General features: G+C 38.7%; 7 protein-coding genes across 7 annotated transcripts; 4 read left to right on the top strand and 3 right to left on the bottom strand.

Annotated features, from left to right (window-relative positions):
* Positions 1 to 359: 359 nt before the first annotated feature.
* Positions 360 to 1,520, bottom strand: LOC133838408 (aprataxin and PNK-like factor). The gene is given in 4 exon segments (XM_062269491.1): positions 360 to 552; positions 554 to 738; positions 790 to 953; positions 1,010 to 1,520. Coding segments are annotated over 4 exon segments (843 nt in total). The 5' UTR covers positions 1,444 to 1,520; the 3' UTR covers positions 360 to 492.
* A 332-nt stretch (positions 1,521 to 1,852) lies between these two features.
* On the bottom strand, positions 1,853 to 2,856 carry LOC133838409 (uncharacterized). The gene is made up of 2 exons (XM_062269492.1): positions 2,473 to 2,856; positions 1,853 to 2,409 (listed from the first exon to the last, which is right to left on the bottom strand). Exons 1-2 carry the CDS (start codon positions 2,683 to 2,685, stop codon positions 1,930 to 1,932), a joined length of 693 nt encoding a protein of 230 aa, XP_062125476.1. The 5' UTR covers positions 2,686 to 2,856; the 3' UTR covers positions 1,853 to 1,929.
* A 442-nt stretch (positions 2,857 to 3,298) lies between these two features.
* On the top strand, positions 3,299 to 4,752 carry LOC133836790 (RNA-binding protein 34; the record flags this gene model as incomplete). Its single annotated transcript, XM_062267376.1, has 3 exons — positions 3,299 to 3,632; positions 3,674 to 4,081; positions 4,141 to 4,752. Coding segments are annotated over 3 exons (1,233 nt in total), but the record flags the coding sequence as incomplete, so codon positions are not given.
* A 309-nt stretch (positions 4,753 to 5,061) lies between these two features.
* On the top strand, positions 5,062 to 6,472 carry LOC133838406 (putative transferase CAF17, mitochondrial). Its single transcript, XM_062269488.1, has 2 exons — positions 5,062 to 5,199; positions 5,255 to 6,472. The coding sequence occupies exon 2, from the start codon at positions 5,256 to 5,258 to the stop codon at positions 6,321 to 6,323; it is 1,068 nt and encodes a 355-aa protein (XP_062125472.1). The 5' UTR covers positions 5,062 to 5,199; position 5,255; the 3' UTR covers positions 6,324 to 6,472.
* On the top strand, positions 5,064 to 7,059 carry LOC133838410 (cysteine-rich DPF motif domain-containing protein 1). Its single transcript, XM_062269493.1, has 2 exons — positions 5,064 to 5,199; positions 6,504 to 7,059. Exon 2 carries the CDS (start codon positions 6,517 to 6,519, stop codon positions 7,033 to 7,035), a length of 519 nt encoding a protein of 172 aa, XP_062125477.1. The 5' UTR covers positions 5,064 to 5,199; positions 6,504 to 6,516; the 3' UTR covers positions 7,036 to 7,059.
* Positions 7,060 to 7,684: 625 nt separating this feature from the next.
* LOC133838678 (leishmanolysin-like peptidase) lies at positions 7,685 to 23,451 on the top strand. Its single transcript, XM_062269855.1, has 9 exons — positions 7,685 to 8,858; positions 18,254 to 18,411; positions 19,744 to 19,774; positions 19,867 to 19,949; positions 20,028 to 20,139; positions 21,047 to 21,432; positions 21,489 to 21,902; positions 21,964 to 22,256; positions 22,316 to 23,451. Exons 1-9 carry the CDS (start codon positions 8,748 to 8,750, stop codon positions 22,789 to 22,791), a joined length of 2,064 nt encoding a protein of 687 aa, XP_062125839.1. The 5' UTR covers positions 7,685 to 8,747; the 3' UTR covers positions 22,792 to 23,451.
* On the bottom strand, positions 22,992 to 25,456 carry LOC133838679 (zinc finger protein weckle). The gene is made up of 4 exons (XM_062269856.1): positions 25,173 to 25,456; positions 24,086 to 25,111; positions 23,681 to 24,030; positions 22,992 to 23,623 (listed from the first exon to the last, which is right to left on the bottom strand). Exons 1-4 carry the CDS (start codon positions 25,362 to 25,364, stop codon positions 23,461 to 23,463), a joined length of 1,731 nt encoding a protein of 576 aa, XP_062125840.1. The 5' UTR covers positions 25,365 to 25,456; the 3' UTR covers positions 22,992 to 23,460.
* Positions 25,457 to 25,585: the final 129 nt, after the last annotated feature.

A 25,585-nucleotide genomic window follows, 5' to 3' on the forward strand; every position in this document is an offset into this window, starting at 1 on the left:
CAAAAGTATGACCGCGTTTGCTTAAGTGGTAAACACCAAATGATGACTCGCTGACAGTAATTTTAAAGTCACCATAGTTAACATTCACAGTATTCAGTAGTTAACAGCAGTGACAAGCTTTGTTGCCAACTGTTTGACCTAATGTTGTAGATAAATAAGAATTCGAAAATGTCGAAAAACTAGCCGATTTTCTATAGCTGAAATTTTTAATACTATTTTGTTTATCATCAATTGCAATAAATGTTATTTTAAAGTCAGTACTCTTTAAAACAGCCAAAATTTTTTCTCAAAATAGCTAATTACTCAGCGCTGCTGACACCTTATGATCAATGGGACCCCTTGATTTAATTTTGAATAGCAAAACGAATGTGTTTAAGGTGCTACAAATTTAATACTTCTACAGCTTACAACTCAACAATATATGTATGTGCATATGTACATTTTTGTAGTATATTTTGTACATCATATTAACATTATAATGCGTGAATCATTTTAATCAAACTCATCACAATTCTGACGTTCGCTATTAAATTCGAGATCGTCCTCTTCATCCCTCGTCATCGTCATCTAAATTGGCGCCAGGCTTATAATCCAAATCCGAGTCCGCTTCATCGTGGAAGGGATCCTCCTCATCTTCATCCGTTTCCGAGTCCAAATATGCAGCTGCAGTTCCATTGGTATTTTGGGTCTGGTTTCGTCGTTGGCGCAAACGATTGCGTATATTCTGGGCAGAATTGACTAGAGTTGCCCTTGTTTTTAGCAGATTGGCTTCTACTGAATCTTACTTACAATCTGGTGGATGTGAAAACTGCTGAAAATGCGTGGGATTGCGTCGATAGCATCCGTTGCCAAACGGACATGCAGGTGTTCCTAGTGGCGGATCTGGAAAACTGGGGCGACGATAGTCGGCGTCACCAGGATGTGCCTCGGCTGCCCGATGTGCCGGATTCAGCCTAAATTCAGAATGCAATTTATTAGTCCAAAGTACATTTATAATTTAATTTTGTACCTGTAACATCGAATACCAAATCGACACGAGCGGCGCAAAGTGCTCGAGGAAACCGAGGAATCAGGCTCTGGTGACTGTTTTCTGGTTGTTGTTGTTGGTTCCGTCTTTACAACAACTGCTGCCGAAATATTCGAGCTTGTGCTTGGGCCATCAACTGTTGCTTCATTTTCTTCCTCTGGCTCCGTCTTGATTACTACTGGAATATTGCTGCTACTTTCAGCTGCTGCTTCATGTGCAGCGGCGTCCTCGTCTTCCACTTTTTCTGTTTTGATAACTACATTTTCGTTGTTGCTGTTTGTTGTTGGCGCTACAGCGTCTTCGGATTTTCGACGTTTATTAGCTTCATGGGTATTTGGTTTTTCTTCATTTTCTGACAGTTTTCTTTTAGCAGGTGAAGGGATATTTGAATTAATATTATTTTCCTCAGCGCTCATGTTTACTGCCGTTGTTAAACTGTTGAATGCATCAATTTTATTTCACAACGCAAAAGACGCGATTCCAAAAATAATCGATTAACAATAGCAAGGTAGCGATAGTTCGATTTTATGTTGTGTCTCCAACGTTTGCCGCCGAAAAATTCCAATAACTTTTTCTTTCGAAAGTGAATTGTTTTTTAGTTTAATTTTTCTGAATTGCATTTTAAATACTTTCTATAATTTCTTATATTGTAATTAATGTCTTATATTATAATGAAACATTATTTTATAACATGGAATATATAAGCATAAAATCGAACACTTATTATTTTTCATATCGATCAATTAATTGTAATGCTGTCGAAGTAGAGTAATACTCCGCATTATCTTTTTGGCTGCAAGATACAAATATAAACATAAAGAAAAATGTATTCTTTGTACTTAAGGCTGATGTGGGATTTATTTCGACTTAACATTACTACAATATATGTACATACATATATATTATGATTCTTCGCTGCATTTCACATGCGTTCTGTCTAACGCAGCAGCTTCTAAAATAACTTGCATTATCTTATCCTTTGCATACTCGGATGTTTGCTCTGTCAATTGTCGCAAACGATCAGCAACAAAATCCCCAAATATTTGTGCCGAATCTTTCATGTTCTTCACCGCAACGGTCACAGCATTTGTAATCATTTCCTCATCGATGTTATTATTAGTGCCATTCAGCTCCTTGTCAATAGGATGACTAGATTGTGTGGTGGATTCATTAGAGAACAGCGCTTGCTCCGGCTCGTACAGTGCCAGACTTTCAATAATCGCTTCATAATCGGGACCACTGTTACCTCTTGTTTCCGTTTTAATTGGATTTGATTTGGTTCGACTTTCATAGCTGTTGTTTTTGTTGACACGTTTCGATGTCGAAGCTTTGGGTTTGTAGTCAGGACTGCGATCAAATGACATCTCGTCTTCGTCGTTGCTCTACAATATAAATGTGCATTAAATTGATTGTCAGGTCAACGCTCTTTTTCTTAATTTGCTTACCGAGTCGTTTCTTTTGATTTCAACTGCGTTACTTCTCTTCATGTGTTTCTTGGTCATTGCATGAGCGCGCAAGTCACAAATCTTTGTATTAACGCCACATTTGCACATGCGGCACCGAGCTCTGTATGAATCTTCGGGATCTCGACGTAGCCATGGTCGAAATTCTGGCATTTGTAGCCACACTTCTCGCAATTTTTGCTTGTATCTTTTCATTGTGTGGTTTTTCTGTAAAATGATTGTTGTTTGAAAGAGGAATGCTCCTCTTGACACACAGCTGTTCTAACAAATTATGTGTTGGCCAATTATTGGGCCAATAAAAACATTTATTTTTTAAAACCAATTATGCTTTTGGCAAAAATAGAAATATTCTAATTAGGGATGACATTAACAAGCCGCATAGTGATGGCAAAAAATAAGTATTATGGTAATCGATTACTCCGACGGCTTTGCTAGTGACATCAATGATAAAAAAATGTAACTGTCAACATTACAGTTATTTAATGTTATTAATTGTTACTATATTACTTTCTAGAAATAATTTGATTTAAATAAATGTACATATACAAACACATCGCAAAATAAACATTGTAGATAACATTAAATCAGTGTAGTACAATTCCTCTAAGTCAAAATGTGAGGTAAAATTACTTACTCTACATGTTTGCCAACACTGGGCGTACAACACGTGAAGCAAGAGTTTGTGTTTTATACATCGAGCTAAATAAATCAAAATGAAGACGCCAAAAAGTAAATCAAAGCAAGGTGGTGAATTAAAACCTGAAGAAAATAAGCTAAACATATCCGCGGACAGCAAAGCCGTTAAAAAAAACAAAAGGAGAAATCAAAGAAACCCAAAACAGTAAAAGCTGCTGCAGTGCAGGAAACCGTTGCCGAGGAAATCAAGAAGACGGCAAAGAATTTATCCGCATCGGATCTGGCCAAAATTGAAAAAAAGAAGGCCAAGAAAGAGGCACAAAAGCTGAAGAAACAGTTGCGAAAACAGGCAACGGAAACGTCAAAGGACGCCAAGGAGCCAAAGAAGACGGCAGAAGAAACTAAAGTCAAAAAATCAGATACACCTAAGGAGAAGACTGGTAGCAACAATAAAAAAGAGGCAACAAAACAAAAGGCGAAACCAAAACGAAATGCTAATGATAAAGGTAAATGAAAAATTACATCTTAATTGAAGTCAACTTAACAGCTACTATGTTTCCTAGATGGCGAGAAGCGAGAGAGGGGGATCCTGCAGACGAAGCTGCCACTGTATTCGTTGGAAATCTGCCCATTAATACGAAACGCGTGCAAATAACACGTTTGTTCCAATCAATTGGCAAGGTGCAATCAATTCGTCTGCGCACCGCCGGTGGCAAGCAATTGTTTAAGCATAAGCAGCGCAAAGCAGCCGGTTCTTTAAATGCCTATGTGGTGCTCGAGAGTCCAGAGATTGCTGCGAAAGCGCTGTCGTTGAACGGATCTGAATTCAAAGAGTGTCATCTGCGCGTGACGCCGGCAGCTAAAGCCAAGGCAGCAGCAGGTGATGTTAGCGATCAAGCTGGAGCTGGAGATGCCGATGCCAAGCGCACCGTATTCGTTGGCAATCTGAAATACTGTAAGCAATTATTGTGTAAATGTTAGTTGTTTTTTATTAACTTTTGTGCCACAATGTAGCTGCCAATGAGCCCAAGCTGCGAGAGATCTTCTCCAGCTGCGGCGAAATCGACTACATTCGTTGTCTGCAGGATGGCGAAAAGGGCTGCAAAGGTGTCGCCTATGTCTGCTTCCAGAAACCCGATGCAGTCGGACTTGCTCTCGAGCTGAACGAGACTGTGTTGGATGATAGACCCATTCATGTGGAACGCTACTCGGTGAAGAAGCTGGGCGCCAAGCAAGCACGTGATACTGCGGCTGCAAAGTCAGCGGGATCTCAACCGAAATCCAAAAATAAACAGAACTCAGCCGGCGCCAAGAAACGCCTGGATAAAAAGAAACTGAAGGAAAATGGTCAAGGCGCTGGCGTAACTAAAGCAGCTAAGAAATCGGAATATCGTGGTGTTAAAGTTGATGGCATTAAGAAGAACACGAAGAAACCGAACAAGAAGAAGTCAAACAATGAGATGAGCGCTCTCGCTAAGAAAATTGCGCCAAAGACCAAGACGTAATTTAGTCAATAAGCTCAAGACTATTGATGTAAATAATATTAGAGCAAAGTTTTAAGTAATGACTACTTTTATTTTTGTATTGCATTTCAATAGACCTTTCTGAAATTTGAGCTCTCATTTATTGATTATTCTGAAGTATATATGAAATTTGCATTCGTCAACGAGACACATAAATCTATAGCGCTATTTAATTTTAGAGGCGTGTAAAAAATTTAGAATTTATTTTATTTCAATGGTACAGATTAAGTAATGACATCCGGTATTTTTTGTACTACATTTCAATATCAAAAATATCCGCCAAGAAAGTAATAGTGTTGCATAATGTATTTGTTGGAGTTCTTAGCAGTCAGCTTGGCGTCGGGCAATGCATTGCAGTGCTGCATAGCGAGGGCAAGTTAAAATGTATCTAGTAGCCATAGCATTTAGCTTGCCGTCTGGCACACTTCATCACATATTCTCAGTCAGCTGTTCAATCTGTAAGCACAGTCAGAAAATTCATGTTCAAAACTTGTGCAATCAAATCTCCAAATAAAACCTAGTTTCTTACAATAGTTGTTTTAAAATTCAGGTAAGCACTCTCAAGTTGAATGCAATCCGGTGCACTTACTCCCACCCAATCGCAGCATGAATGTATGTAAAAATTTCAAGTTTTTACGCATCGCGCAACATTGCATACGCAACTTTAGCGGCAGCAATCGCTTGACGGCCGCAGCGGGTGCACTTGGGGCAAGGGGGTCCTCCAACGGTGGCTTCATCTTAGAGCCGCTCACCACACGCGAACTGATACGTGTGCATGGTGCCGAAGCGGTGCCCTTCCTACAGGGTCTCGTGACAAACGATGTATCGCGCCTTCAGGAGCCTCATGGAGCCGCCTCGATCTATGCCCTGTTTCTTAATCGTAACGGCCGTGTGATGTACGACACGATCATATATCGCACCAACGATCCCGACACATTTCTGTTGGAATGCGATCGCGATGCCTCCTCCGACTTTCGTCGACATTTGCGCACATATCGGGTGCGCAAACGCATTGATATCGACACCGTGGACGATGAGTATGTGCCATGGGTACTATACAACGAGCAGAAGCATCAGCATCTTGTATCGGCTAGCAAATCAAATGATTTGTTTGTCACGACCGATCCGCGAATCGATGGCCTTGGCACCCGAATTCTTGCGCCCACCGATCTCGATCAGGGCGCTCTCAGCAAGCGATTGTGGCGGAACCATGAAGTTGTGGCTGCGCCGCACACCAGTGATGACAACTATCAGCTATTGCGTTACAAACAGGGCATTGGCGAGGGCATCGAAGAGTTGCCGCCGGGCAAATGTTTTCCCCTCGAAGCGAACGCCGATTATTTGAATGGCGTCAGTTTCAACAAGGGCTGCTATGTGGGTCAGGAGCTTACGGCGCGTGTGCATCATTCTGGAGTCATACGCAAACGTTACATGCCCGTGCGTTTTACGGCGCCCGTCAGCTCCAATTATACCGTGAAATCAGTGGCTGGCGCCAATCTTGGACGTGTCTTGGGCCATTCACAGAATCGTGGCGTTGCCTTGTTGCGCATTGAACCAGTGTTGGGTGGCCAACAGCAGCTGGTGCTAGATGGCGAACGCTGCTACGTGGATCGTCCACAATGGTGGCCCAATGATGCGGTCAGCAACAAGCGCATGTTTGCTGCCGTCGAATGACCTACGGCAAAACAAACGAAAAATACTGAGACGGCAACAGCAACAAAAACAGATAACTGAATTTATTGTATGTGAATTGAATGTGTATATATATTATTTTTAGGCTAGATCACAATATTAGTAAAGATTCTCAATTTGAACAGTCGAAAGTGCAAGTTCTCGTTCGATACTTTGTTGCAGTGTGTCTATTGCCATGTCAGAGGAACCATCCACATCATCCAGCAGTGCCATTGATGAGCAGCCAGATGAAGACGAGGACTTGTTGCTTAAAGATGATGCCGCTGAGATTGAACGCTTACAGTTGCCTATCCAGTCTCAGGAGCCACAGCAGGAGGAGGAGGATGACGAACGCATTGCCAGGATTGAGTTTCGCTGCAGCTGCTGTGACATGCATGAATTTGTGCATTATTATGGCCGTGAGCCACCTTTTGCCATTGGCATACTGTTTCGCGAGGACACCTATGTGATGCGTGACCCATTCCAGGCGCCGCCGCCACGTTGGCAAACGAAGGCTGAATATTATATAGCTATGGGCGTCAACTGCGCGAACTGCTCGAAAGTCGTTTGCAAGGATGCCAGTTGTAGTTTCTACTACACAAAAACCTTTTGCCTGCCCTGTGGCGCTGAGGAGCTTAAGTCTTGGCCAGTGGAGGCTCAAACGCGGTTACGCAAGCAACTGGCGGCGGCTAAGGAAAGCGGCTTATTGAAGTAGATGATTGTAATTTAACTAAAGAATAAGAATTTTAAATTCCCCGCGTTTCATTCGGCAGCCCTGGTATTTATGAAAACACGAACAACAGCTGATCGGCTTATCGATACATAGGTACTCTCAAACTGTACAGTTTGACTATATGCGTCGTTGCGGTAGAGCAATTGAAATAAATAAGACGCAAAAGTTGTAAAGGTCCTTTTGAAGGACTAAAAATACATTGATTATATAAATTTTGACACTTCTTTCTAACAAGTAAGTAGTATTGTTGCGCCAATAATAAATAATGTCAAGATAAACGGCTTGAGCCAAACACACAAAAAATAGGTTTTACTATAGTGACAAATTAAACCAATAATATAACAATACTATTGATTAATAGCCTTTTCAGTTTATGTTTTTTTTCACTGTAAAGATGGTCGCACGTGACATCTGTCAGAGAATTACCAATTATATGTTATATTACGTATTGAACTGAGGGTTTATAAATGAAAACATATATTGCTTTAAAAATAAGCTTTTTTCCTAACTTTTTTCTCTGCAATCAAGAAGGGGTATCCGTATTTCTTTGGTATATTTTTTGGTATAAAATAGTGTATATGTAAATTAATGCTTGCGGTCACGCTGATAACATGCATCAATCGCTCATTCTTTCAGTTAATTCGGCAGTGAGCGTCCTACGATTAAGACGTTTTGTATGTTCGCGTCGCAACTGCAGCGCGTCGCGTCTTTGTCCAATTTATTCTCGTCGCCGCCCTCTCGCTTCTTCATGTGTGCGTTTTGTGTTGTGTACGGCGATTTTATTTATTGAAAAAAAAAAAATTGCTTAAATTGAATGCAATGTAATGAGTAAGAGTGTTATTCAATATTTGTGAAAACGGTGAATATTTCATCAACAGACTCGTATGTCAATGCAGTTCATGAGAATTTGACATTTAACTTGATGTCGTTGTTGCCGTTAGTTGTTGTTGTTTGTTGTTACTGTGGTTAGCCGCTGCAGGTTAGAAACAAAAAAAGAGCAAAGAAAAAAAAACAATATAAGACAATTGGTGTTGGCGTTGGCCGCTTGTGGGCCAAATTCGCGGACACGGACGCACCCACCCAAGTCCAAAAACCCCAATTCCAATTTGCTGTGTAACTGGCTTGTGTCGATGTGTGTGTGCCAGTGTGTGAGCTAGTTGTGGGTCCAAGTGTGAGTGTGTGTGTGTGTGTACGGTGCAGGGCAGGGGGAAGGAGCATGGGCTGCCCAGCCGGTTTCGCTGCGCGAGTTAATTGACAATATACACAACAAAACAAAACCTAAAAACCAAAAAAAAAAAAACAACACCAAACAAATATGAAGAAAGAAGCAAGCATAAAAAGCGAATGAGCAAATATCGCATATAATAAAGCATGCAACACAATCATCATTATCACCATCATCATCATCGTAATCATCAAGCAAACAAGACTGCAAACAAATGTTTAAATATTTTTGTTTCATTGATGACATGTGTTTAAAGTGAAGAGCGCTAATCGAAAAGAATCCTCATCATCATCATAATCATGATGTTTGGCCGGGCAACGAATGAGACGACGACGATAGCTTAGTTCTATATTTAAATACACCCGAAAACAACAGACGCTTCGATTGGCCGCCAAAAGCAAACCAGCCACCGCCCGCCCGTCCCTCTTCCCACCTCCATTTCACAGCCCCACACCAAGTGGTCGGCGCCATGCAACATTCTCTTCTTCTGCCGATGCCGCTGCTGCTGCTGCAACTGACCATTCTTGTTGCGGCAGTTAATTCGCACAATTGCCAGCACCAGCATCCCAAAGCGCATGAGGTGAGTGCACTAAGATTTTTTTTTATACCTGCTACTCATAAGGTAGAAGGGTATTTAACTTTGTGCCGGCAGGAAATGTATGTAACAGGCAGAAATATTCATCTCCGACCCTATTAATTATTAATAGATTCTTGATCAGCGTCAACAGCCGAGACGATATAGACATGTCCGTCTGTGTAAATGTCCGTCCGTCCGTAGAAACACTGGTTCTCAAATATCGAGATAGATATAGTTTTATTTTGACAGCATTTGTTATGTTTGCACGCAGATCAAGTTTGTTTCAAATTCGCTGCATGCCCACTAGGAAAACCCCTTGCAAATCAAAAAAACAGAATAACATGTGTAATTTTAATGCTAGAGCTACGAATTTTGCATATACCACAATTTCTGTAGTAGTTATGATTTCTGAAAATTTCCCATCGATCAGATAAAATTGTAGAAGTTTTAAAGAAATACTTTAGTATGGACAAAATTGCCTACTTACTAGGGGTCTGAGTTGCTTTGCGTCGACAATTCTGGAATGATTGTTCCGTTTATGGTATATAGGTGAATGGTGTACTATATCGATATACCAAACGTACCATTTGGTTAGTATTTTTTAAGTATTTTCGCTATATTTTGAAAATGATACCGCAGTATTTTGCCTTTATTAAAAATATAGCGGGTATCTTACAGTCGAGCACACTCATCTATATGAATATTAATTTAATAATAGATTAATATTAATTTCTTTATTCAAATTAGACAACTAAAATAGTTAAATTAAATGATAAAGTAAGCGAGTTTAAAATCTCGTAAGATATAATTATTATTTCTAACATCTGAAACGGGTTTAAGATATATTGTTCTCATTAGGAATTCACTGCATGCACTAGATATATTTTTTGATCAGCCCCAAACAGATCAGATGATAGGTTAGTAATTAGTACCGTTCGTCCGTATGAGCATCCAGATCTCCATCCATTACAGTTCCTCCCCAATCCTCCCATCGATTGCTCCAATTGCCTGTTTTAAGCGCCTCATTAGAGCGGCTCGTAATTGGTTGCTTGCCACTTCATTGCAATTCAATAATTGCGTCGACTTTTTCCTGGAATGAGCGTTCCAATTAGAGAGCATCTAGGTGGGCGGCTTTGCGTCTCGACTGAAAATTTGTCGTATAAAATTTATCACTGCGGAGAGCCGCATTCCATGTTCAGCAAATTACACATAAGTATTGCGCTTTCAACGGAAATATAAATTGTCTCAGATCCGTCGCATTTCTATTCTCCCCAACTATTCAACTTTCTCACATCGCAGACAACAATAGTTGAGTTTAAGCGCTCTTTACATACTATTTATTGTTCCTATTTATAAAGCCAAGTAGTATGCTCTTTATACATTTTTTATTGTGAGGAGTATAAGCAATTTGTACAAATCATGTTACAATCATATATTGAAAATAATTGCACTCTAATAATTGAACATTAGACGAATTTTTTTAATCAACCGATGCTTCAAAGATTCGTTTTTTTAATACTATATATATCTGAGCTGTCATTAAGCCTTTGGTTTTAAAACGATTAAACCCACTTTAGAGAAGCTTGAAGATCTTCTTTATGTCAGATTTTTGTAGCATTTAATACTTGAAATTGATGCTTTAAACATTTTTTAAAGTATTTTAATGAAAGCGAAATTATCATTGTAAAGTTATGACAAGTTTTTATAATTTTATGATATTCAAACCTATAGTGAATTATGAATGTTAATATTAAATACTTATATAAGATGTTATTGACTTAGGGTAATAAAGTCTGTTTTAAATTTAGCATATTGGAAATGCCACAAAACAATGTCAACTTCCTGTTTGATAACTCATATGCTTGTGTACTTTGTTATTGTTTATTTTTGCGAGAAATGATGAAGAAACCTGATATGCATATTGTTTTGAAATTAGCTCAACGATTGAAGTGGAATCAAGTGCAACTTCTCACACACATGATTCTGCAGCAAGCAATGCTTTGAATTGACTAATTCCAGTTGCTAACTTGCTAATCATATGCACATTAAGATTCAGACTCAGTGCAACCGCATGCGATTGTAACGGCTTTGGGTTGCCAAATGGTTTTAGCAGGGGAATTGTGGGGTATAAGCAGCTGTATACATGTATGTATGTGTGTGTGTGGTTTATGCTTAGATATTTTGCGTTGGCTGCTTGTTCTGATCCGGCACTTGTTGCGGTGTCCAGAGCACCACTTGTTGTTCTAATAGCAATCGACATCAACTTAATTGGTATTCTGTCTGGTAAAAAGGTCAGCTGCAATTGCGCCAAAGCGGCTCATTTACATAATTACGCTGCAGCTGCGTGTGGCCGGCGGAGTTTAAGAGGGTTATTAAGCAAGTAAAAGTCTGCAAAAACGAACAGTATTTAATTATATTAAATTGAAAATTACATTTTACATTTAGTTATAATCAAACAATGTGCAGTGAAAGGGTGACTAACATTAAAACTTATTTATCGATAACGACAAAAATAATTATTTACTGCGTAGTATGTTCTAGTTGAGCACAGACTCCAGTGTTGGGTAGCTGAGTTTAATCCGCGTGCAATTATATTAATTATTCGTAACTTGAACTGTTCAAAATGCAAAGTGTTCCCGCGTTTCCTTCACTCTCCACTTCCGCTGCCCGTACACAATCTTCCCGCCCCCCTACTTGCTTATTCCCCTGTAAGTCCTGAGTTAAGCGGAGATTGCTCGGATTTAGACGAGTATGTAAATGTAAATGTAAATGAAAAAATGAAAATGGGGGCACTGACAGTGACCGAGTACTTAAGCTTCCCTTGTTATCCGGCGAATGCCACAGAGTAGTCAGCGCTCATTTTTAATTAGAGTTAAATAAATTGAAAGAGCAAATTGAATCATTTGTCACGTTGTTGCTATGCTGCATGCCATCTTATATTCGATGATACTCTGCTCCACATAGATAATCATGTTTATCGCGATGAGTAACGAGATTATGAAATGACCTTATCCTGGATAAGTGGAAATTTTTCTGCAAAATAAAACTCGTTAAAATTAACCTTGTTGTTTGACCACCTTGCGGCAGCATCAATAACTTCCGAAAACCAATTATCATTGTCATCGTCATCGAATTCGGTCTGTTTAACTGGATTCGATAACAACAAGCAAATTAAGGTATTTAGCAACACTGATTGGTCACTCGATATCCCAATATGAATATCAATGTAATTGCGTGCGTGGTAAAGCTTTTACTTTGTTAAAGAGGGGGATGTGGGGCTGTGCAATGGAGGACAAAATATGCGTCAGAGCGAAGCATGAATGACCTTGGTAACCTTAAAATTCAATTTGCACAAGCTGAATGAATGCAGAACTCTATTTGTGTATTCAATGCTTTCACATTGAGAAAGTGAATGAATTAAATCAACTGTTACTTTTTTGCCATTGCTCTTACTTAACTGTTTTTGTTACAATTGCAAAGTAGAAGCAACAGAGCAAAGCAGCAGATTGAAGGCGTTTTAAAAATAGTTGGCAAATAAATAAGCAAACAAGTGCAAAGATAAAATTGTTAAACTTATCTCCAGTGTATCATAGCCAGGTGAAACAAGTTTGTTGAAAGCCACAAGCAGTTAGTAGTCAGTCAGTCAGTCAGTTAGTTGATTATGCCGCATGGCTCGAGGCTAATTTTGAAACACACGCCAGGCCAATATTGTGAATTGGGGCTTTTTTATTTATGTATGTGTGGTATGTGTGTGTGAGTGTGAGTGTGTAACGCAACTTATTGCCAAATGACAAATGGCACAAAAACTGTGAATGATAAAATGGCGTGCAGTTAGTCCAAACTTTGGCAAATAGACCAGCTTCCCAGTTGAGATGGTGACCTTGCAGCAAGCAAGCATCATGCAGTTGTATTGCGTCTTTGTTTTGCTTTGATTGGCACCTTAACCAACGTCGAAATGGCTGCTGTTGAACTCCTACGTGATGAATTTCTACTCTGCAAACTGGGATTAAATTATTAATTTCATTTCGTTCTCTTTCGCTGCTGCTGCTGGGCTGACGCAATGCAACGTGCCTATGAACGTGACGCGACTGTATTCAAATGCAATTTATCCCAACTTTGCCGCCACTGTCTGATTCCATCCAATTTACAGCAGTTAGCGAGGCAAATTGACAAATCTGATTGTTATGAAGAGACAGCGGCTCACTAGAATGATCCCGAGCGTATAATATCACGTTTATTGTGTGTGAATGTGACTTGATTATTTATTATTAAATGTTATACAGTACATTAATTAAGTAACACATGTCCGACGGGCTTTTGTGGTCAGCGCGCGGTGAGGTAACAAAATGAATTGAGTGCGAGCGCGAGAGTGAGAGTAACAAATATGCCGTAAAGTATCGCCGGCATGCAAAGTAGTCGATACTCCAGTCATCGACGTCACACACACACATACACAACATTACCTACGAGTACGAAAAGGAAACATGATTAGTAAACAACAATAAAGAGTCGCCTGGGCAGGCGCAGCAGTTAGCGTTGAAATGAAAGTGAAAGCACCACACACACTGCACACGTACACACACTCGCCGATTCACTCACACTCGTACTCTAACGCAGTGAAGCTTGAAAGCTTTCGATTGATCTGCCCGGCGGTGGTGAGTGAGCAGGTGACAGTCAATCGATGGTGAAAAACTGCGGAAGAGCGCCAAAGGGGGGAGAGATAGAGAGAGAGACACAGTAAACGAAGAAATGTCGTCACGGTTGGCATGACTTACTGAACGACTTGACAGATTGACTACGTAAATAATTACTCAATATAACGCCACACCCCTCTCACACACTCACACTCTCCCTCTGTCTCTATTGATTCACCTGCTTAAATTAGCATGCGCAACTGTTAAGTGTCCACACAGTGTGCAGCACATGGCTCGATTGGCACCCAGCGCATGCGTGCCTCGAATTCATGTTTAGCTATTTACGTGTTTTGGCCAAAAAAGCTAATACGGGAGGTAAATCGAGTAGGCGCCGCCGTCTTGTGATGCGGCCAAGTGTAACAACAACCGGCACATTTCTCTTTTTTTTAGTTTTATTTTTTAGCTATTTTGCTCTCTATGTTACTTCTTTGTTATTTGTTGTATTGCCTTAAACGTGAGTCGCATTGCAAAGACTGGGATGGATGGATACGCTCCAATGTGGCACACTAAAATTTGTTAGATATTGTAGACGAATTTGTATGTTAGTCCGAAAGCTAGTTGAGCATTACGTCTTATCGGAGATTAAATAAGCGCACACAACGCTCAGCTTAGCTGTGCTTAGAAAGTGTGGCGCCAGCTCCTTGACCAAATTCCATAATCAGTTGCATCTTTTTTGGGGGGCAAGCTAGTTTATCTTAATTTCACAATTAAACATATACTTAAACCATTCTTATTTTAGTTAAATTTCAATATTTTGTTGTTACTATAATCTTTATAATTGATTTGTTTATAATTTTTTTATAGTTATTACTATAATCTTTATAATTGATTCATTTATAATTTCTATACTTATTACTATAATCGTTATATTGATTTGTTTATAATTTCTAAGTCTAGAAATTAAAATTTTAATTTCTTATATAACGATTTTATATATTTTTTTGAGGTATTATTTAAAATGTTCAATATGCATAGTTCATATTTTAATTAGCCAGTTTTTTTTTATTTGGAATTATATATTCTTGTTAATAACCGTGTTAAAATCACAGAATCAGATTTATTTCTGCTGAATATCTTCAATTATGCTTTTAAGAGATAAGATACATTAAGTATAATAAATTAAAGATATTATGTTGACAACTAATTGAGCATTCCCCTTTAAATCAAGGCTTAATCTGGTTCTTATTGAATATCGAAATATTCCCCTCTTAAGCCTTATCAACGTATTCTTTGAAATCATCTGACGTATTTGCAAAACAGGTTGCCGAACCGAAGTTGTGTTTAAAAATACACAAGTGCAAAATCAATAAATTATTCAATTGCACAACTTGAGAATTTTGGCGCATTAATTGTTTATTTATGATTAATAAAATGCAGCGGTTTTTGATTGTCTCGTGACGTGAGACGCGTCATTTATGGCGCATCGACAGTTGGATGATAATGGAATTAATAAAACTCGATGATGGCATGGCAATGCCTTTTGGCTTTAGATTGTTGCAACATGCTGCGACAGACAGGCAGACAGGTTGTCAGTGCGCCACTTGCCTGGTTGCATGCAACGCCGTCTAAATCGCATTGTGCGTCAGGTGGCTGCGGTTCATCTTTCACCTGGTGAATGCTTCACAGATGCTTTGTACCGTTTTGCGGTCGTTTTCAAACGGCTTTTCAAACCACACAAAAAAACGCGACGCAGTTTTGCATTATGCCTCTGACAATAAGAAGGGGATCGTGGAGAGGAGGGGAGGGAGGAGCATCGTGTTTGAAGATCATGCTAAATGCTGTTCCATCGTTTGAGGGTCGTCACGAATGGGGAACGAAACAACAACAACAATAATAAGAAGAAAAAAAACTACTTACTGTAATATTTACTTTTGTTATCTTAATGATTTGCTTAACGATCGGTAGTTGCGAGACAATTCACGCGGAGGGTAGATGATATCATAAGTAAGCAATTGAAGTTCCCCCCTTAACACTATTGTCTATATGTTGACGTCGACGCTGATTGTCAACGTTCTCCAAAGGTTTTTGCGATTTACAAATACTCGCTATTCAGAGCGTAGAAGAGTATCATTAATTAATGAGAATGTAAGACCTTGTAGTTAAGCTCTTCTAGATCTTCGAGATTATTGGAGTTAGAGATTTTAGAATTGTTCAAGTCTCGTTTAGTAATCTTAAATCATTGAAATTACAATGGTATTTAGTTTTTACTGAAAAGTGAAACAAATAAACAATTTTATAGTATAATTATTAATAGATCTTAATCTGAAATTTTGCTGATTTTAGAATGGTTTAAGTTCAGTTTAGTAACTTTACAGCATTCAAATTACAATGGTATTTCCTTATTTTTTTTATTTAATAGATAAAAAATAAACAAACAAATAAACAATTTAATAGACCTTAGTAACTTTACAGCATTAAAATTATAATGGTATTTCCTTATTTTTAATTGCTGAAAAGTGAAATAAGTAAACTATTTTATAAAATTAATCTGAAATGCTGCCTTTTTTTCATTAGATGTATAATCTCTTGATCTTACAGATTACTATTTGCTTAGTATACCTGAAAAATAATATCTGCATTTGTAAATTATTAAAAGAAAAAAACACTTATCTATTGTGTAGACCACTGAAGCATGACAGTTCCTTGATTGCCAAGCAAAAAACATATTTTTTGGTCAGACATCGTGTCATGAGCATAATAGCTAAATGACATGGAGCGCGAACAGGGAGTTTTTCGAATTCCGGAAATGTTTTTATTTTTTTTTTAACTTTTTGTCTTACAAAATTTGCTTTGTTTTCCTTTTATTCAATTTCGCTGCGAATCTGCAAGAAGCGAGTATCTCACAGTCGAGGTCACTTCACTCCATAAAGTTCTTGCGATCGTGTTTTGTGTTCTTTTGCTTGCTAACAAATATAGATAAATTGCTGGTACACAACAATGAAAATACAGATAATACTTATTCATATGACTTAGCTATAAAGTCGACTAATGGCTTATAACGAGACGCAGGTGTCTGGCATTGCCATTTAGCAAAACAATTTGTGTCGATCTCACGCTCAATTCGAGCTCAAAAGTGTCCAGCATCAGTTTAATTCTATTGTTCGATTCTTTGCTATTCTCTGTTTTGTTGAAGTGGGAGATTTCTTAGGCAAAGTTATTTCAATAGACTTGATCTTCACTTTCGTTTTCGTTGATTAATTAATTACTAGCTTCCACTTTAATAATAATATATGAAAATGAAATGATTATTGGCATCGCTGAAGCGCATCCATAAGATACTCTTTTTTTATGCGGCCATCCATAAATATGTTGGAAATTGTTTATAACATAGATGAAAATGAGCTGGCATGCATATTCAGCAGAGTCTAATTTATGCACAATAATTGGCACACATTGCACAATGGCCAAAACAAAGGGCAGAAACCCACACACACACACACACACAAACAAACGAACAAATTAGCCAAAGTGGCTAAGAGAGTTAACAACAATAACCAAAAATAGCAAAAGCGAAGCAAAACAAATCACCGAAAAGCCCCAAATCATTGACATTTGTTTTGATGTCTCAATCGCTCGACAATCGACATTTTGGCGGGCAATTTAAAAATTAATTTCACTGCAATTTACAATTGCCAATTATCTATGTTACTAGCTGAGGCAGCACGGTCGGTCCGTCAGCTCGTCAGTTCGTCAGCTAAGTTAGCCAGTCTTTGTGTGTGGCCTTTGTCGTCTGTGTCGTCATCTAATTGTTACCAACAATTTCGCTTTCATTCAAACCCAAAACGAGCCATCGCATCGCATTTCTTCTCACTACACTGACAGAAAAAGAAGTCAATTAGGTTGTGATCATTAAAATCAAAAGGTTTCGCTTTTAGAAAAGTTTACAAAGTTTTTTATTAGATTCTGATTTGGGATCGACTAGATTTTAATTCAAAAATAATTCATTTAGATTAATATTTTCTTTATATAATGATTATTTATTTTATTCTTGTTTATTTTAATACCTTAAATGATATAAATACAATTCAGTACTTTTAGTTTAATAAACTAATCAAAAACTTTTTTTTGTATTTAATACTTTGCTAAACTAATCCAAATTGAATTTATAGTTATTTTGACAGTATAAACATAATGATTTTTTTTTATTAATTTGGTATTATTATAATAAATTAAAAATAATCCTAAATAATACTTACTTACTTACTAAATAATACTTTCATTTCGATTTTATTAAAATATTTATGTATGTATATTGTTTATTTGTTTGAAATATCTAATATTTTTAGTAAATAAATATGAATGATGACTTACTAAAAAAGATTCTTTTAATAATTTAGTATTATTATAATTCTGATTTCAATACTAAATTATAGTTTCTTTTCGATTCTATTACAATATTTTTTATTGTTTAGTTAATTGAAACAATTTTAGGTTTTGCTTTTATAGTTTTCCATTTAGTTTTGTTTATCTTATTCATATTAATGATGAAATGAATTAAGTATTTTTTAAATACAGTTTAAAAATTGAAGATGTATGTATTCGCTTTTATATTTGTTAAGTCGTAACTAATTAAAGTAATTTATATTAATTATCAAATTATATAAATGTGTTTTTTTTAATGACATACTTACTGGCTTTAGATTATAGTTTTACTCACAGTGTAACGTTGATTAATATCTATCTCGCGATCTCTTTTGCTTGCAGGTTGTGCACGGCGTGCGCCTTCAGCTGGCCAATGATGATGATGAGGCGGCTGTCGATGATTGGGAAGATCCCGCGGCGCATAATGTGAGGCGACGTCGCAGCATTGTGGCTGATCAGCCGCTGCGCATTCTGCTCGTCTACGATGAATCCGTTTACAGGTGAGACAGTGACTGCGATTCGTATTCGGACTTTTCCACGGTCACCGTGTTAGCTTTAATTGCGCTTTAATGGCAAGCGGCCAACTGTCGAACTGGTCAACACGTCAGTCAATTGGCCAAGTTGAATGTTGAATGGTGAACAGTTAACAGTTTACGCTGCGACTTGGCCGAATGTCAAGTTAACAACCGTTAGGCGTTTGCTTTACAACCCCGTCCGTCTGTCCGTCCGTCCGTCTGTCTGTCTGACTGTCCGTTCGTTCATTTTGGGGCGTTGAGTAACCCACTTGAGTACCGAAATTGGTTTTCGCTGTGCGACGCCGTCGACGGTTCAATTTGTTGAAAAATTAATGCGGTCTCTCTTTAAGGTTGACTCTGATTGCGACATAATTTGTCTATGATTTAAACTTCCAACTAAATGGCCAGGTCAACAGATATAGACACAAACCCACTCTTAGCTTATCGACGCCAATGCCAAGCGGACAAGGTCAATTCCAGGAATTGTTGCTTGGCAACAACAAAAACCTATACTTACCTAAAGACTGGGCATAACCGACTTGTTATTACGTTTGGCAGTGCATATTAAATCACTAAAACAATTGGCTCTAATAATCAGTTCGAATCTGCATAACACAAGCCAACTAATCAGTTAATATATAATCTAGTAATTATTTATTTTCATAGCTCAATTAAAACAAATCTGTTAGGCGTGCTTAGTACTTGCATTTTTTTGTAATTAGAATTTTATTGTTATTTCGCTTAACTATTATTATTATTATTTCCTTACTTGTGAATTTCATTACCTAGAGCGTAACATTGCGTTGTTTAATTGTTTATGCAATTTAAACAAATTAGACTCATCTCTCGTCTCGAGGTTGCCGAAATACAATTTGAAGTTATTGTTTTATGTTTTGTAAACAATAAAATCGTCATTATGTCTCTCTTTATGAGTGTGTTGGGTAATTAATTTCGATATTGTTTCAAAAAGCACATAATCAGATACGGTGGCCCACAAAAAAGTTTAAACTTGACCTTTATTTGCCGCATGATAAGCTAAACTAATGAAGCGGCATTATGCGAAAACCCAAACTTGATATTAGCATAAAAATTAATAAATATATCAGATGTAAACAAGACGGATGAAAAGAAACTAAATACATAAAGATGTTGTAGATAACAAAATATGCATACATTTGGTTTAAACCTAAATAAAAATCGTATTAGTCGAACATCAGCTAGATTATCCACAGTCAATTGTACTTCAGGATTTACAATTCTGTGAATCCTCAAAATGTTTAATCGAGTGCTTTTCAATTTTGCAACTTTATTTCACAGATTGGAGGAAGAGAAATTCAATTTAATAAACGTAAGTGAGCTGTTGTTAGACTCAATCTCGAATAGCTTTGCTCTAATATCGCTCTCTATCTCTCCCTTCATTACTCCCACTTCAATGAACAGGACACTGTGCTACCGGAGGCGGTACAATTCTGGGAACAGGCGTTGATGGTGCGCGAAACGAAGGGTGTGATTCGATTGAATCGGTAAGTAATTGCTGGCATTTGCTTTAGCTTCAGCTTGGGCTTGGTCCATTAATAAGGCTGCTTGGTATCCATTTGCAGGAAATGCGACAGCACTCAGGTTTATGTGAAGAATGGCAACACTCACTGCATTGATCACTGCAAGTCGACGACGATGTGCGGCGAGGTGCAAGTGCCCAACGAGCATCTGGATGTAAGTTCAATCTCAAACTCTTTATACGCTCCATTTATGAGGAGCAGGCAGAAATGGGTATCTCTGATTATATCTAGTAATAAAACATTGTCATAGTGTTTGTGCTCTAAGTACTACATTTTGGCGACAGTTCTTGACAAGCTGAATATTTAATGTGTTTAATATTCCAATTTTAGCCTTTTCTATTTATAAAGTCCTTAGACCTTTTTGACTTAGCCATTAAATATTAAATAAATGTATTTATATATTGAGTACCAAAATAACTTGGCGTCTACATATTTAGTTCGCAACCACTTTTATTTCTAAGTATTTTGTGATGGGGTCACGTGTTACACAGTCGAGCACACTTAAGTGTACTTTTCCTACTTACTTATTTAGTGCGGGAGAACAGAGAAGATATAGCGGTTGAGGCTGATTTATATACATTTATATTGAAATTACATATACTAAAGCTTACTAGCAAAATAAAAATTCATATTCTTTTAAAATTACAGTTTTTATATATTGATTGATTTACAGAATTTATTTGATATATAGTTTTTATACTTATTAGGTTTATACAAAGTAGTATAGTTTTCAGATTTATTAGGTTAATACAAAGTAAAGTCAAATAATTATTTTATATACATTTTTAGCATTTATCAGGTTTATGCGAAGTAAACTTTACTTTACTTTACTTTTTCATTTTCTGAGTTAATATATTTAATAATTCCTACCTCTAAAATTTATTTTATAGATAGTTTTACTATTTAACAGGCTTATACGACGTAAAGTTTATTTTCTGATTTAATATTAGTAAAAGTCTTATTTTCTGGTGTCTTAAGCGCGTAGTTCTAGTTCTATTTATCGAATCGGTTCATGCGATACCTTTTTCATATATATATTTCATAATTTCTTCCTCAACCAGGTGTGCCGAGTGTGCAACAGCACAGGACAAAACTGTCGCATTGACACCAACACGCAACCTGGCGAAGGCATCGAGAATGCAGACTTTGTTTTCTATGTGTCAGCGAGACAGACGCAACGTTGCTACAAAGGACTGACGGTCGCGTATGCGGCACATTGTCAGCAGGAGGCGCTGCTGGATCGCCCCATTGCGGGGCATGCGAATCTGTGTCCCGAGAGCATCAGCACCAAGCCACAGGAACTGCAAACACTGATATCTACGGTGAAGCATGAGATTCTGCACGCACTCGGCTTCTCCGTGAGTTTATACGCCTTCTTTCGGGACGACGAGGGACGCCCACGCACGCCACGTAAACCGGACACAGGCAAGCCATACCTAAATGAAAAGTAAGTACTGGAATGATCAGTATAAGAGGCGTATGTAATAACTCGATTCCCTGCAGATTGCAGATACATCAGTGGAGCAACACGACCATCCGCAAGGTGGAGCGTCACAATTGGGCAGTGCGTAGTGGGCACGTTAAGAAGGTGGTGGACATGCTGGTGACGCCACGGGTTGTGAAGGAGGTGCGTGCACATTTCAACTGCGATATACTCGAGGGAGCCGAGCTGGAGGATCAGGGTGGCGAAGGCACAGCGCTTACCCACTGGGAGAAGCGCATACTGGAGAATGAGGCGATGACGGGAACGCACACACAGTCGCCTGTCTTTTCACGCATCACCCTGGCTCTGATGGAGGATTCGGGTTGGTATCGTGCCAACTATTCGATGGCCACGCCGCTGACCTGGGGCAAGAACTTGGGCTGCGTTTTTGCAATGCGCAGCTGCAAGGATTGGATACAAATGAATCACGATAGGTAAGCGAAGTGCAGACAATTAAACTAGCTTGAATATTAAATGATTTATTCTTCGTTTTAGGGGTCATTCTATACATCCTTTCTGCTCGAAAGTGAAGCAGGATCCATTGCAAACCGAATGCACAGATGATCGCAATTCGGTTGCGTTGTGTAATCTAATTAAGCACGACTTTGAGCTGCCCAAAATCTATCAAAACTTTGATAGTCTCAACAACATCAAGAGCGGCGAGGAGGGATTCTATGGTGGCTCTGTTTCGTTAGCGGATCATTGTCCTTACATACAGGAGTTCACGTGGCGTAGCAAAAACGTCATTGTGCGTGGCTCGCATTGTCGCTTTGTGGAAAATAATCCAAGTAAGCTCAACTATAGTTCGATTATTTGGCAATCCTTAATCAATGAAATCTCCAAACAGAACCCGAGAAGAACTTCGCCTTGGAGAGCTATGGTCAGGGCTCCAAGTGCTTCGATCACAGCGAGTCCATGTGGGAGGAACGCTCTTGCCACCAGACACGCGAGTGGCAGCATTGGGGCAGCGGTTGTTACAAATACAACTGCTTCGACGGACGGCTGCATATTCTGGTTGGCAACTATAGCTACAAGTGCTCCTTTCCCGGTCAGAAGCTGTCCATACGCATTGCTGCCAATGGTTGGTTGCACAAGGGCGCCATTATGTGCCCGCCATGCCATGAATTGTGCGGCGCCTATTTTGCCGCCGAGGGCAAACAATGCCGACCCGGCGAAGAGCCAGATCCGCTCAATAAATATCCACGCGATGATCTTGCGTGTGGCGCTGATACACAGCGTCATTCTATGGCCATAATCAGCACTGCGCTGCTGTTAGCTTTGCTGTGGTTTGCAAGGCCCAGCTGCAGTTGCAGTTACTCGTAAATGTTCTCTATGTTTTTTAGTGAAATTTGTAAATTGTATTTGTACAATATATGCTCAATTTGCCTATCTATAAGACCACATCTAATTGTAATGACCCACAATTTTAACGTTATATACTTAGATATATTTGTATTTGTAACTCGTATTCGTATTGTATCCCGATATGTGATCTTTACTAAGGATATTTTTGTGAAACGTCGAATGATATCTATTGCGACATTTAAGCATAGCTTTTAAGTTATATTTCGTATAATGATCTATACATTCCAAAGTATTTGCTACATTTCTTTTTGCTGATGAAGCGGATAATCACAATCTGAGATATTATCAGGTAATACTGAAAATCCGTGAAATATTCGGATTGTGGCTATTTCCAAAAACAAAAAAAAATCTTTTGTTACAACAATCTTTTTTGTTATTTATTTTTTTTCGAAATTCGTTTATTATCGCGTGTCTTGTGATGTATCCATTTTGTTTTAATCCTAAGTTTGATTTTCGCTCGACCTTAAAGCATTTAAGATCTGTCTGTACAATCTCGAAAATTGCTCTAAACTTTAAGCTGAATTTGTGAATAAAGTCTATTGTATATATCTGTATGGAAATGAAAGATTACTCGCAAAGTGCTGAATTCATTTATAATATATATTTTGAAAACAAAAACAGTGCCAATTACGCGCAGTCTTCAACAATTTCGTAAAGAACTTCTTCTTCAGCTTCCTCCTCCATATCTTCTTCTATAAGGACAGAATCTGTCGCATCTGTAATTTCTTCTGTGACTTGTGTCCGTGTTAAAGCCGTGGTTGCTTTCGCTGGCTTTTTTACGCGCTTGGAACTGTTTTGGAGAAGAATGTTATAATTTAAAGTAATCTTTTTTGTGTTCATAACCTACGTTTCTGTGAGTTCGGTGATCATGGGCAGCAATGTGGAACGCATGACACCACGAGCTTCCTCCTCAGCCAACTCCTTGGGATGTGTTTTTCGTTTATGCATGCGACAATTGGAGCCATTTGCAAAGTCCTTGCCACAAAAGTTGCACTTATAAGGCCTGATGCCTGTGTGGAGAATGAGATGAGCCTTCAATGTCTTGCCCCGCTTGAAGGCAGCTCCGCAAACATCACATTTGAATTGCTTGGCATCCGAATGCACCAGCTGATGCATGTTGAGAGTTCGACGCGTGTTGAGCTTCAAGCCACAGATGTTGCACACATAATTATTATTCGTATGTGTATCCGAGTGAATCTGTGAAGAAATTAATAATTCAATGTTGGACTCACAACCAGCGAATCAAACTCACTTTTAATCTGGCCATGTTTTTGAAGCGACGCTGGCACACTGGACACTCGAAAGGACACTCATCCGTGTGCACCAGCTTGTGCTCATTGAGCGCTGTGATTGTCTTCATGCCTTTGCCGCAGCAGTCACATATATAAGGCTTCACATTCTCGTGTATAAACATAATGTGACGTTTAAGAGCTCCAGGTGTTGTGAATAGTTTGGGGCAATAGCTACACGCATTATCCGCCTTATCCTTAGCCGGCATGTGGCTGCGATAGTGGGCAGTTAGTTGATTCTCTGTGGCGAAAAATGTTTTGCACCTCTTGCACTCCAGGTTGGGTATATCGGTGGCAACCAGGCCATGTAGCTCAGCCATATGGCGCTTGTACGCCATGGGTTTCTTATAGCACTTGTTGCATGATGAACACTTGTATTGGGTCTGTCCATTGGACGCCTCTTCGTTCACCGATTGTTGCACCTCACTCAGTTCGTCAACATCTGCTGAGCTCTCCTTGATTTCTTCTTCGTTTGTGGTTATTGTCGTTGTGGTTGTTGTTGTGGCATCAGTATCAACAAGCTCTACTTCACCTTTTGGATCCATTGACGATGCTGCCTCCTGCGAAGATTCTTCGTCCTTCAAATACACATCTTCCATTGTATCTTCAGCCTCTTCGTAAGTATCATATGCGTTTTCGTCGTTTTCAATTATTTCGTCTGCAGCAATTTCCGCCATTATTTCAGCTGCAGCTTCATAAGACTCGACCACATCATCGACAACATATTCAGAAGTCTCCGCATCTGTTTCCTCAACTGTTGGCTCCTCTGATGGCTCATTCTTAGAGATAATGTGCTTCCACTCGTCACTTAACACACCACACTCTCGCCGCAGGTCATCGAATTTGAGATGAGCTTGGGCTCCCGCCTGCTGCAACCGTGAAAAAAGAGTTTGTACGCGATTCACACGGTCTGAAAACTCAATGAGATCCTCTACTAGTGTGTAGCATTCCTTGCACAGCGCATTGCTCAGCTCATCCTCCATTTTGATCTATAATTTGTGTAATCTATTAGTATCTATTGTATATCATTGAATGCGAAACCATACTTACATTGACCCAAAAGTATTTACCAATGGCCACAGCGAGAACGCTTGTCCATGTTTGATCTCCATCTCGAAAATAAACATTTACATTGTCCGAATGCTCTTTGGCACATAGTCGACACCAATGATGCCAATCTGCGGTTACGGTGCCTTCCATCAACGCTCCTGAAGTGCTTTCCTGACGTGCGCTTCCCGTCATTTGAAAGATTCACTAAAATTACAGCTAAGAATTTAGTAAACAATTCACTTTTGTTATGACCACCTCAACAATCGATGCTTGTAGCAACAGTATCGATATTTTGTTGTCTCAGCCGATAATAGCGCCTATCGATAGCCTGTTTTTTATATCGAAAATAGACCAATAATATGTGTAATAATTAGGACAAGTTTATTTAAATACAGGTGGCGGTTTTTTTAATC

Source organism: Drosophila sulfurigaster, chromosome 2R, assembly GCF_023558435.1.
Source record: "Drosophila sulfurigaster albostrigata strain 15112-1811.04 chromosome 2R, ASM2355843v2, whole genome shotgun sequence".
Taxonomy (NCBI): domain Eukaryota; kingdom Metazoa; phylum Arthropoda; class Insecta; order Diptera; family Drosophilidae; genus Drosophila; species Drosophila sulfurigaster.

Bases quoted from the DNA above. Each gene is read 5' to 3' on its own strand.
- LOC133838409 (XM_062269492.1), bottom strand. From the start codon at position 2,685: ATGAAAAGATACAAGCAAAAATTGCGAGAAGTGTGGCTACAAATGCCA. The intron at 2,410-2,472 runs GTAAGCAAATTA...TTTATATTGTAG, and splicing joins AAATCAAAAGAAACGACTCG to AGCAACGACGAAGACGAGAT.
- LOC133838679 (XM_062269856.1), bottom strand. From the start codon at position 25,364: ATGACGGGAAGCGCACGTCAGGAAAGCACTTCAGGAGCGTTGATGGAA. The intron at 24,031-24,085 runs GTGAGTTTGATT...ATTTCTTCACAG, and splicing joins AAAACATGGCCAGATTAAAA to ATTCACTCGGATACACATAC. The intron at 23,624-23,680 runs GTAGGTTATGAA...TCTCCAAAACAG, and splicing joins ATCACCGAACTCACAGAAAC to TTCCAAGCGCGTAAAAAAGC.
- LOC133838410 (XM_062269493.1), top strand. From the start codon at position 6,517: ATGTCAGAGGAACCATCCACATCATCCAGCAGTGCCATTGATGAGCAG.
- LOC133838678 (XM_062269855.1), top strand. From the start codon at position 8,748: ATGCAACATTCTCTTCTTCTGCCGATGCCGCTGCTGCTGCTGCAACTG. The intron at 8,859-18,253 runs GTGAGTGCACTA...TTTTGCTTGCAG, and splicing joins AGCATCCCAAAGCGCATGAG to GTTGTGCACGGCGTGCGCCT. The intron at 22,257-22,315 runs GTAAGCTCAACT...ATCTCCAAACAG, and splicing joins CTTTGTGGAAAATAATCCAA to AACCCGAGAAGAACTTCGCC.
- LOC133838406 (XM_062269488.1), top strand. From the start codon at position 5,256: ATGAATGTATGTAAAAATTTCAAGTTTTTACGCATCGCGCAACATTGC.